Source organism: Motacilla alba, chromosome 1A, assembly GCF_015832195.1.
Source record: "Motacilla alba alba isolate MOTALB_02 chromosome 1A, Motacilla_alba_V1.0_pri, whole genome shotgun sequence".
In the NCBI taxonomy this organism is placed as follows: Eukaryota; Metazoa; Chordata; class Aves; order Passeriformes; family Motacillidae; genus Motacilla; species Motacilla alba.
In genome coordinates, this window is record NC_052031.1 from 47607400 (window position 1) to 47619689 (window position 12290).

Here is a 12290-nt window from a genome sequence, read left to right on the forward strand (position 1 = left end):
TAAAGCAATCCGAATTTTAGGGGAGAGCAAAAAACCAGAACATTTCAGAGTTACTTGTGTGCACGTAACCCAGCTCTCACTTAAGAAGTATCTGGCTCTGGTTTCAAACTACCATGCATAGTACCAGAAAACAGAATTAAAAAATTAAAAGCAGATGAAACAGCTTGTTTTCATTCTCCTGAAAAGAAAATAGTTCTATACAACTTGCCCAGTGCTCAGTGTTACAATTCACAGACTTGGTGAACACAGTTGTTTTTCTTCATCTCCTTTCTCTCTTTTAGCCTATCCATGTAAACCAAACAACTTCTCAGTGTTCAGGAGAGCATCTTGTCTATGCATGATCATTCGTGGTGCAGGGAAACATAAGAACCTTAAAACTCATCTCCTCTTCCCCTTCTCTTTCTCATGTCTCCAGTATTTTGGGAGATAAGGGGAAAACCTTCCTAGCCTTTCTTCTACAGCATTTACTCTTATTTTAAATTTAAGACAGTGGGAACAATTGTCCTCTTCATATACAGAATAATGTGTTGAATTTAGAAGTATGCATAGCTTTCCCAACAGCAAGTAGAATATCAGGCAACAAAATGCAGATTGTCACATGTTGAGTTTTGGCTTGGTTTTGTTTCGGGTTTAGGGGGTTTCTTTTGTCTGAGTGTGGGTAAAAAAAAAAAGGAAAATAAAAATGCCCCAAAAATACCAACAAGAGGTATTTTTAATATTTCTGATGTTCATTACCACCATGAATTCAAACTACTGAACTACTAGACATGAAAAGATAGACTTGTTCCTGATGATGATAATCCAAAGACAATAAACACATGGAAAGGATTCTTTTATTAATGAAACAAAATAGTATCTTCTAAATGAAAGAGGTAAGAAGAGATTTTCAAAGCACTGAGGAAAACATGCAATAGGAATGAGATTTGCTTTTGAAAACATGCAGAATTTGTTACAGAGACTTTCAGTATGAAATTTGATTGTTTCATTTTGAGAATTGAGTAACAGAAAAGTATCTGTTACTGGAGTTGTCCAAAAAAAATATTTAAACAATTGGGTTAATAGAACCGAAGTACAATACTTTAAAATAAGAAAAAGTCACCTACTAGGTAAATTTATTTGCACTTTGGATGGTAAGTTTCTTTAATTCACAAGGAATAAGGAAGACACAGGTGGTGCTTTTGCTCATTTTGTTGGCTTGTGAGTTTAGTTGGGGCTTTTAAGTGCCAACAGTTTACAGAAGCTGGGTTGATTCTCAGATAAATGGATGTGTCAAAGCTAGAATACTAGCTAGAAGCTTTGCAGCTGCACCTGTTTTTATTGCCCATGTAAGCTCACAGCAACAGCCTTCAAGCTCTGTTTCCTGAAGGAAAGCCTAACAGCAATAAATATGCACACACAGTGGTAGCCTAATCTCTCAAAAGTACTTGAAAACTATCATGGTACCCAACAAAATGAACTCCCTGTACTTTTACAGAACATTTTACAGAATGTCAGGTATCATTTTGATGCCAAGAAAAACCAAGGACCTAGCTCCAAGAGCAGCGGTCCAAAACGTACTCAAAGACAAGGACTGATGTTAACTTAGTCGCTGTGGCAGAGAGAGGAAACAGCAGCACCATTTCAAGTAAGAAATACATACAAAGTGAACATTTTTGCTTTGAATAAAAGTATATGCATCTCAACATTGGTGATAATGTCTAAAGCTAAAATTGTGCCTGGCATGGAAAAGAGTCAAAATAAATCCCACCAACTGCTGCAAGCACATTTGGGAAAAGAAAAAAAAATATTTCATGCATATAATTCAAGAATGGAGGACACATATTTCAGCCTGAACCACACATCGGAACTGTCACCAAATGCACCCTTTTTATACAGACATGCTAGTGAGAGCTCTAAAAAAGAGGATAAAAATTATAAACACTTCAGAGGTCAGTGCTTTTTAGTATCAAATGCATAGTTAAATAAGCAAGCATCAGGGAACACACTTTGCAGGCAGGACATGCCTATTACAAAGAAGTAACTCAGACACAAACCAGCACTTTTCCCTTCTCCCCACATGAATCTAAAAGATTCTGAAGCAGCAAAAAAGCCAAAAACCTGATAAGCTTGACAGGGCTCTTCAGATCAGGAGTTATGAAAGGACTTTTCCTAGAAAGTCAAGGTTTCTAGTGTTTTCCCCTACAAACTCAGGTCCCTCAGGATGGATTATTATTACAAACGCTTTTTTTTCCCAGTTTTATCTGGCTCCCCATTCATGAAAGCCCCAGAGTGACTTCTATGCAAGAAAGAGGCACATTTTACCAAAATGCAATGGTTTACAATTCAGAACTCCCAACTTCTCAAAATTCTTGGTATGATTAACCTAGGTAAAAAGGTGAACTACAATTGCTCAAGTCCTTCTTCTCACACTGAAAAACCTATTAGATACTAGACTTTAGGACAGCATTATAATTGCCATATCTCCACTGGAGTTAAAGGAGTTCTGCTATTGCATACAAGCTGATGATCTGGAATACAATTCTAATTGAAATTAAAGAAAAACAAATGATGAAAAAACACAAAAAACCCAACTAAACCACCACCCAACAAAACCGCAAAATCTATCCCATCTGACCTGTCACAACACAGACCACATCTTTTGTAACCATGTATTTTTGAGACTTAAAAGACAAAAAAGGAGAAGTCATTTAGTAAAGTAAAACATACTCTAAGATAAAAAGGCTTTTAGGATTTGAAATCTAATGCTTGGAAATAACAATGAAAGCTTTAATTCATGCTCTTGCAGATATTCTTTATACCTAAAGGGTCATTTGCTTAATAACAATTGTAAAGTGACAGCAACAAACACTTTAGAAGTGTCTGTCCTTCCAACATTCACATGGATACAAAAGCCATCCCCCAACTTAATCACCACGTGAGTGCCCAGGGTTCCAAACCCCTTGTGAAGAATCTGTGGTTACATGGGCCAAGTGCTTAGTCACATTATCTACACCAAACAGCCACTAAAGATTTTGCAGAATGGCATGCAGAATGCATACTTGCCAATAAGTATCCTATTTCTGTTTTTTATTTTTAAAAAGTGGATCCCCTTCTCCCATGTTTGTCCACTGACATCCCAGCCCCAGCTACTGAAAAAGAGGTGCAGTAGTCTTACTGTTAGTTTATGTAGTTTAGCCCACTCGAGGGCTCCCATGTACAGACCATCCAACTGTGCCATAATATAGCCAGCATGCCTCCAAAATGGGTCATCCTTATTATTTCTGATTTGTTGTCTTGTCCATTGATCTTGCTTCCTGCAGAGGAACAAACAAGTTGGGGTTTTCTTGGATTTTTAAGGTAATAATTGATAATTCAGGGAAGGAACAAATACATTATGACCCAGATGGTCCAATCTTACTAAAGATTAGAGACAAATCATGCTTTGGAAATCCTGCAGATATAAGCTATATCCTCCAAGTGTAAATGTTCAGACTTAAGCAAAATACCCTATAATCATGTGCCTCTACCAGATTTTAGTGTCAAAGAAGGAACAGAACTTCCTGTTTGTGGAGGATTTTGCTATAGCAGATTTAGTCAGTAAAGGGAAACAAGTGTTTGATAGGTTGGATGAAACATTCCCTTTTAAATGCCTATTTAAGAATAAAAATAGACAGATATTTGAAGAGCCTCCTTCTCTCCCCCAGGTTCAAGTGCAATGAAGGCTTTCTACTGGTGGTGCTCATATAATGCCTGAGAACCACAACTTTGCTCCTCTGAGTAACAGGTGGGAGGTCAAACAACTGTATCCTGTGCCAGATCCAGTCAAGAGCCACCTGACCCAGGTTTAGGGCATAAGGCAACACAAGCTGAACAGACTCTAGGGCAAGAGCCACCAACATTGTAAGGATCTCTCAGAATTCTCACTTTTGCTGTGCACAAAGGGCCACAAAAGAAGCACAGGAAATGAGAATCAGATGCTGACCTCTTCCGTCCTATCTATCCAGCACTATGTAAAGTAGCAAAATAGAGAGGGCAAACCTGTAAAGGAAGCAAATTCTTCCAGCAGCATATGGGTGAGAAAACCAAAAACCAACCAGAGTTAGCTTTCTAGAAACAACAAGATGCAAGAAGTATGTCCAAGGAAATAGGGATGTGGTCAGCGCATTTAGGGCTAAGGACTTCCAAGACAACACAGCGATCCATATTACAAAACTGCTATAAAGTAAAGCAGTGATGCAGGAGTTGAGGATAGAGGCAATAGAGAAGCAACACAGGGCCACCTAGTACTGCCCCCCTTCATCCAACAATGCATCTTGGGGAATACAGCTGCTATGCTGTGTCATTCTAGGAAAAAACACATACACATTGATACGGTAGCTATCCCATTTTTTCATAAGAAGGAGCCCAGCAATGCTGAAAAATGATAGCAAGGGAGCACTACAATTCTTTCATTTTTTGGATAAGGTAAAACCAATTAACTTTATATATGCACACCAATAACAGCCAGATATTCAACCTCTTTTGAGAAGGGCAAGACTAGGCAAAGATGGAAAAAAATAGTCCCCAAAAGTGACCATTTCACACAAGCATTTGTAATGGAATAAAAACACAAGCCTAGGGAGATCAAAATAATTGGTATTCACAGCTGAGTTTCCCAGGGCCTGGCCTGGTTCTTCTCCTATTGTAGTTTCCCCACCAGTGTAGCTGCATTATTCGAGCAGGTACACTTTTTTTTACTTTTTTTACAGCTAAAGGGAAAAGTGAATCATAACTTTTGAGATTAGAATAGAATTTACATTGGTGGTAGAATAAAATACTAACCTAACAGAAGAAGAAAAGGATACACAATGCTAAAAAGATTAAGATGCCAAGGGACCACTGTTCACTGTAATATTGAAAATATCAACTTTTCAAAAAAGGAATTTTACTAGAATGACCTTCAGAATTCATTGACATTTTCCCCACCCTTTGGCAGCAATGGTTTTAAACATTTCTTTGAAAGAATCAGAATTAGGGAAGGGTATAAGCACTTTTTCATGTATATTTAGAATTTCTTTTAATAATAATGGCATTCAATCAGAGGGAAAGGAAGCATATGTTTCCCTCAGCCCATTAGGAAGAGAATAAAAAAAGGTTGAAAATTCTGTCATCCTCCTACTCCAAGTCTTGACTGATTCATTTTTAGCAAATAAATACATACGCCATAAAATTCTGAACTCCTCTTCGAATGGTGGGAGTTTTAATTAGCTGTGGATACATATTTGCAGCATGGTCATACATTTGCCTGAAAGAACAAGAGTAACAGGAGTTATTCCTTTGCATCTTCTGTTTACCAACCAGTTAATTAATATGCCTTGACAGACAAGCAACATAGTCCACAAAGTAAGTATTTCCTACTCACAGAAAACACTCCAGTGCATGACAAAGAGCAAAAGTAACACTCAAGGATTGTTAAAATGTGGCTTAATTACTTTGCCAATGTCTGCTCAAACTGCTGCACAAAGGAAAGAAGATAAGCAAGAATGAGATTGAACTACTTCCTAAAAAAACTACACATTCAGGGAATATTCATAGGCCAGAAGCATCTTGAAAGCATTACCACATTAATTTAAGTATAATAAAAACAGTTTTCTGGAGACTTATACTATTTGGAATCAAAAGAACCAGAGAGGCAAAGGTAATATAATTTGCTGATTCCGTTCATTTCACTCTTCAGAGGGAGAATTTTGGCATGATATCTAGCAGGTTTTACTTGCCAGTAGCCATGTTCCTTTCTGTTTAAGCTAAGTATCTCCATTTTTAAGCGTGTATAAGATGATCCTACATGTTACCACAGAAACTCCCACTCATGGCAGCCCTAAATAGATTTAGCTTCATGGAGACCAAAATTCTTGTGGTTTTTTTCTGTTGTTGAATTCAATTAGCTGTTTTATACACATTAACTTTTGTTTTAAAAACAAAAGTTGAAAGGGCTTTGTTGCTTGTTGGTTAGGGCTTTTTTGTTTGTTTTCTTGAAGTGAAGTACTTCAAGATGAAATCAACTGTTAAAAAAATGATCAGGAGCCAAGAATTAAAGTCACCCTTCCCTTTTAGCTGAAATGTATTTGTCTGATCCAAACCAAAATAAAACTTCAATATTTCTCTTAATATGAATCAAACTTGACCAACATTTTTTTCAGTCACTGATTAAATAAAATAAAAATAAAATTAAAAAAAAGAAATAAAGGGAGACATCAGCAGAGAATTATTTCACTGAGGTCTGGAGTTGATAGAGATAGAATTACATCCGTCATCAGTACATTTAACTCCTATCAAGTGCTGAGAGAAAGAAAACAGCACTGAGAAACAGATACCAGCCTCAAGGAAAGCACATGCCAGCAAAACTCCTGTAATAAAACTTATGAGAGCAGCTTCCTCTGGGAAGGATGCAGACAGGAGCTCTTCCCAGTTTCCCTCAGGGCATAATTAGAGAATACAGATAGATATAATAGAATGGTTTGCTGATGACTAGAGAATCATCTACTGACATTCTCCCCTCCTTCTGTCCCTTGCCCCATTCCCAGACAACTGCATGAACTTGACAGCCTACTGCTTCTTATCTCAGCTCTGATACCATTCTAACAATCAAATCTAACTGTCTCACACATTCAGGCAAAACAGTAATCCAGCAAAAATGAGATTTGTTTTTATTCGTAGTTTGAATTAGGTTGTGGAAAAGAGATGCTGGGACAAGAGGGGAGCATTCGACAGCTTTGCACCATTACATTTTTCACAAAACTGCAGCTCCAGCAACAATTTTAGTTCTAGAGCTTTCTGTCTCCCACGTAAAGCAAGACTACATAAAATACCATAATCTACTTCCAGAAGACTGCAAGAAAATTGGAGAAACAGATCAATATTCTCCACCCCTGCATATTCACAGAGAATCTGGCAAATAAAAATCCCAAGTAATTTTAGGAGGGGAACTAAAAACATACTGTATACTAGAAATCAAAGCTCTCGTATCACTTAAGAGGAGCAAATAGCACAGGTTGGTCCATCTGGCAGATGATAATTTAAGGATTAGAGCCAGATGAGGAAAACAAAATCCAGCTAGGATACTGGCCTAACCACTGCCTAAGCCAGGACAAATGATCAGGCTTCCAACTCAACCATCAGCTCTACTCTCTATTTTGCACTCAGAGGTTATGCAGATTTTTACAGCAGTAGTATCTTCAAGCTGATGTAGAGACAGGGTTAGGTTAGAATTGTGACTGAAAACACCTCCTTTAATGGTTTCACTCTTATTAGCTAACTGAGGACAGACAATTCCTGGAACTGATTTTTTTTTTTAATGACTGAGGTTATCAAGAATTTTTCCCCCAGTTGCTCTCTTCAGTTTTTTTTGCTTTAACAAAGCTTCTACGTGCATGGCTTGTGTGTTTTGTACGGGCATTCTTCTCTGAATTAAACTGGATCACTACAGTAAGGCTTTGCAACTACATCTAAGGCCAAATCTGGGACAAGAATTCCAAACCTAAAACCAGAAGAGCAGAATCCTCCTTCTTTAAATTAGCAAGGAAGATGACAGGACTCCGGTCAGTGGAGGCTATATGAGGAAAGAGTAAAATTAATGTTGCTTCAAATTTAAATACTGTTTTTAGGCACCTGGCATGTCCCATCTGGAACTGATTTAAAATAATGTCACAGATTTAGATGTGTTCTGCCACTAAGTAAAGTCAGGCCTCATTAACACTTCTCTGTTAGAAATGGAGAAAGGAAATTCATACCTAAGAAAGCCAGAGCAAGTACCTTGGCTAGATGATATGACTGGACTTTACAGAAAGGTGAGAGATATGGGATAAAAACAAGTACTTGGATCCAGACACTACAGACACTAGGATTCAATTTATCCAATGTCTAACTAGGCATCTTAAAAACATATAGATACTCTCATACTCTGAATCAGGTGTCAACACTAGAAAGATGAGGAAGGCTCTAGAGAAGATTTACATTTCAGCCATCACTGGAAAACTGGTCTATTGCTTTTTCTACCACTGACCTATACAGTTAGAGCTGAAATTAATTATGCCCCAGTAATCCAAGATAAAACAGTTCTAGTATGTTTCATACTTTGATTTTTTTAAAAATCTCGTTGTTTTACAGACTGTTTAGGTTCCTACTATAGGCAAGGCATATACTTTTAAGAGACATACTTTGTCACTCTTTTGCTCACATGTTAAAGGCCTAGCTGTGTCTAGAAATTCTCCTTCACGCCCTAAGAGTAATGCGAAATCTGAGCTAGCTGAGAATTCCTGAAGGTCTCCAAATTGCAGGCCAAGTTGGACCTCCTGTTCATCCAACAGTTTCTGCAGGAAGCTGTACCTCAACATGGGTTTAGGCACCAACATTTCCATCCTATCAATGCATCACATCAGAGCTCTTCCTAGCAGGACTTCTAGGATTTCTGCAAAGAGCCACCCTGGGTCTGCTTCATGGACTATTTACCACATAGGGATGCAGACAGCTAGAGACCATGGAGTTGTTCAGACTACAGGTAGCCATGTACTAAAAAGCTCTTCAATTACCAAGGACACCCAAAGCTTTCACATGGGAAGGCTGTGCCTGAACCACCTGAGGTGCTTGTACACGTAAGTCCCATAAGGGTCTTCACTCCAGCAGCTAAGTGGCTGACAGTGCAAATAAAGCCTTCCCCAAAGCTAAACATGTACCTACACTCTCCCTTGTTCTTACCAAGAACTCAAAAGGGAAGCTGGAGCTGTAGACACGAACGTGTGCATAAGTAGAACAAGTGTTTAGAGACACCTTCTCTAAGGAAAGTTGTGATGGTGCTAGAATTTCCCTAAAACAGGCTAAATGGGCCAGGCAGTCTGATGGGAATAGAGTTACTGATTGAGAAAGGCTGTTTCCAAGTTTTACTTCAGAAGACTTGTTTAACTGTCCCACAGATAGAACATCTGCCTGCATGTTAATGAGGATTCTCTAAATTTCCAGGCAAGATGAAGGAGAAATGGAGTTCCAAGTGCAATCTTAACATCTGCAGATTTAGGGAGTTCTCACTTCTCCTGCAATTTAGGAAATTGCCAACACAGTCTATAAAAGGATTCATTAGTTGCAGTTTGGCAAATAAAAACCCACCAAGGTCACGCAGCTAAAACCTGAAGTAGTAGGTTCTCTGTCTTATCAAGGGTCAAGAGAGTACACCACTATTTCATCTCTATTCCTTACCTGAAATATTTTTAAAAGGTTTTAGCTTCTGGAGAAGCCTTCTTTATCCAAAACAACTTTACACAACCTGACAGAAAAAACTTATTTGTAACTCCCACTGAGAAATATGCTTGAACTGCAGTTACAGATGGACAATGGAGCAAATAAATAGCCAAAAAAATTAAACTCAGACAGTATGTATAATATTTGATACTCATTTTATTGACAGCAAGCATTTTCAGGCTTTGCACTTGCCAGAGGATTTCTCGGTGGATTTTCTCAAAAAGTCTCCCCAGAAAAGACAGGCTTTGGCTACTTCTGGTTTCGCATCTTAACCCACTCTTGCACTTAATTTCCTTTCAAACAGCTGAATTCCCCATTTTAAGTAAAAGCCTAAGTCTCAAGCCATACTTTTCCACATTAATACAAATCCCCAGCTTCACCTCTGTTCATTACTAGTTCTGCTACATCCACTTCTTTACAAAGGGCCACTCAGTGCTGGAGTTGTTAGCCCTAGAGTAACAGCAGCCAGGGCTAGGAACCAACCTCAGTAAACATATAACCTGCAAAAGCCTTAAGCAGAATAACTTGGATAACTTCACTTCTGTGAATCTTTGCTTAACATACATGGGGAAAAAAAAAAAGGAAGAAAACTTCCTTCCTCTAAAAGTTAGCCTAAAATAAGACAGCAGATAAATCCCTGCAGATGCTGTTTTACATTCAAACCACATAAAAAGGAACAGACACATATTTAAGTTTGTTTCAAACCCAGGAAGACACATAAATCTACTGTGGAGGCAGAAGAGGAAAGGGTGCGAGTTGTTCCTACTACAGCACTACTTGCCATCTAATTGAGCTTAGCATGGACTGGGCTACCTGTAGTATGACAAAACTTAAGCTTAATCACTTATTGATTAACACACCTAGGTAAAGCCTTAGGAAAAAAACTGTTGAACAATACCCAACTTTAACAATATTCTAAATGTAATGCTAGCATTCCTCAGATTCAGGGATAGTTTACATAAACTGACCGAATAGTGCAAGGCAGTAACCTCTCATGCCAGATAATCCAACAACAGATCTCTCATGAGCTTAATTCCTTTCCTGTCTGGAGCACAGGTTGTGTACTATGAACTTTAGGACTCCTTCACTCTCTCAAAAGTGTTTTGTTATTGACAAATATTACTTTATTGATTTTCCTTTATACACCAGAGACCTAGGTGCCTCATCAGCCAAACCTACTAAAGAGTCACATTACCATATGCTCAGAGAACTATCCATAAATATTAACTGATCTTAAAATATCTTACTAATTAAATGAATATAATCTTGTCCAGCAGCTGTATCTGACAAATGTTCAGCAGACAACCTTCCCTTGCTGGCCTGTGCAACACAGCCTATGGGCATTTATTTCACTGTTCTGAAAGGAAAGTTGGTGAAGCCAAAAAGTCAAGTCAAAGCAACAATCCCAAACTTCTCCCAGCAGCAGAATTTTGGAATTTTTCTTTTCCTATGACTATGCTGATAGAGCAAAAGATGGAGCTTGTTCAACACCAAGCCACATGTCATGTTCTCAGCTGTATCATCAGCTATAGAGAATTATAGAATGTCTTAGAAGATTGGAAAAGACCCTTAAGATCATCAAGTCCAACCTAGCACCGCCATCTGCTATCAAGGAGTATTTCATAGTGTCATTCTGTCTTCCAACTTAGCCACAGAAAGAACAAAGTTTGGTTAATTTTTTTGGTTGGCTATTGTTTAGGGTTGTGGATTTTCCTATTTGTTTTATTTTAGGAAAAAAATCCCGCACTGGATTCGTAACAAGTACAAAATTCTCTCACTTTTCACAGATGTGCACTGTGGGAAAGGCTCAGTCCCTCAGGGCTTTCAGGAGAACACTAACCCTTCTAGACATACCCCAGTCTGCCTTCAGGCCTATAGTGTATATATTTAATTTTTTTTAAGTTGGCCAAGACAACTCCCCATGCTGTGAAGTTTCAGTATCTGCTCTCCAGCAGTTTCTTGACAATATTTGCTGAAAAACATCCTTAAGGAAGCCCTGCAGACCTTGCTAGCAACATTTCTCCCTGAATGATCTGCTCTCAAATGCCTGATCAGCCACCAAACTACAAGCTGGGGAAATAACCACACTTTTTGCTACTCCTTATGGACTTCCTTACACTTACATTATTTGTGATTACATTACTTAAGCAGTAATAAAGATACAGTACCCATCTATCCCACCAAGGTATTGGGAGATCCTGCAGGACGAGAAGGGGAGGGCACATCCTGATCCCTTAATGAAGAAGCTATACTTCATACCTGCTACTAATTAAAAGAATAGCACACAGATGCAAAATGTATCATTAGTTCAAATGGAAAGGAATTTAGGACAATGAAAGCAAACAGAAAACCTCACAAGTACAGAATTCCACTGGAAGTGTCATGAATTGAGCTGCTTCCGGAGGTACTTACGGAGCTGTGAGATAGCCTTCCAAGAAGCCAGCAACATACATAATATCTTCATTGCTTAAGGTCTGAGAGCCATAGCCTGCTCTGATCTCCAGGACTCCCCAGCCTGTTGTCTGTAGACTGTTGTTGTAGAAGCCATAAGCATCTCCACTCCTGTCCAGCGTATTCCTGACCTGAAGTATTTTTTCAGCTTTATTCCAGTACACAGTTGCATAGCGGAGTTCTGCGGTAGAGAAGAAAGGAGATAAGGGAAACAAATGTAAGTAGGTGTTTCCTATGCAATGCTGAAATGTCAAGACAGTGTTTTGGCAATTTAAAAAAAGTTAATTTCATAGCTTTCCATCAGGTTTAGTTCTACTACAGAGATCAACACTAATGCTAATGTACTGAAAAAGGGCATGAGGACTAACTGGAGTCTTACAAAAGCTCACAGCTAAACATTCTCATGTTATTCTTCTGGAAGTTATCTACAACTCTCTCATAGCATAGCAGTGTGTTGACATAAAACTCTGAGAAGTATTTCCTTACCTGACCCAAAACACCATCTATGCAAATCTTACTGAAAGCGGCTTTAGAAGAAAGCAGGCCTTAGCAACTGCAAAGGATTATAAACTGCTGTTGACTTAATTTTC

The 12290-nt window shown here is 38.4% G+C and overlaps 1 protein-coding gene across 1 annotated transcript in view; it reads right to left on the bottom strand.

Annotated features, from left to right (window-relative positions):
* The window catches only part of PLBD1 (phospholipase B domain containing 1), a 37848-nt gene that overhangs the window by 19238 nt on the left and 6320 nt on the right, over positions 1 to 12290 (bottom strand). The window contains exons 2-4 of the mRNA XM_038155164.1: positions 11662 to 11881; positions 5180 to 5263; positions 3155 to 3293 (exon numbers count right to left, since the gene is read on the bottom strand). Coding sequence (XP_038011092.1) covers positions 3155 to 3293; positions 5180 to 5263; positions 11662 to 11881 — 443 coding nt within the window. The remainder of the gene's footprint in view (positions 1 to 3154; positions 3294 to 5179; positions 5264 to 11661; positions 11882 to 12290) is intronic.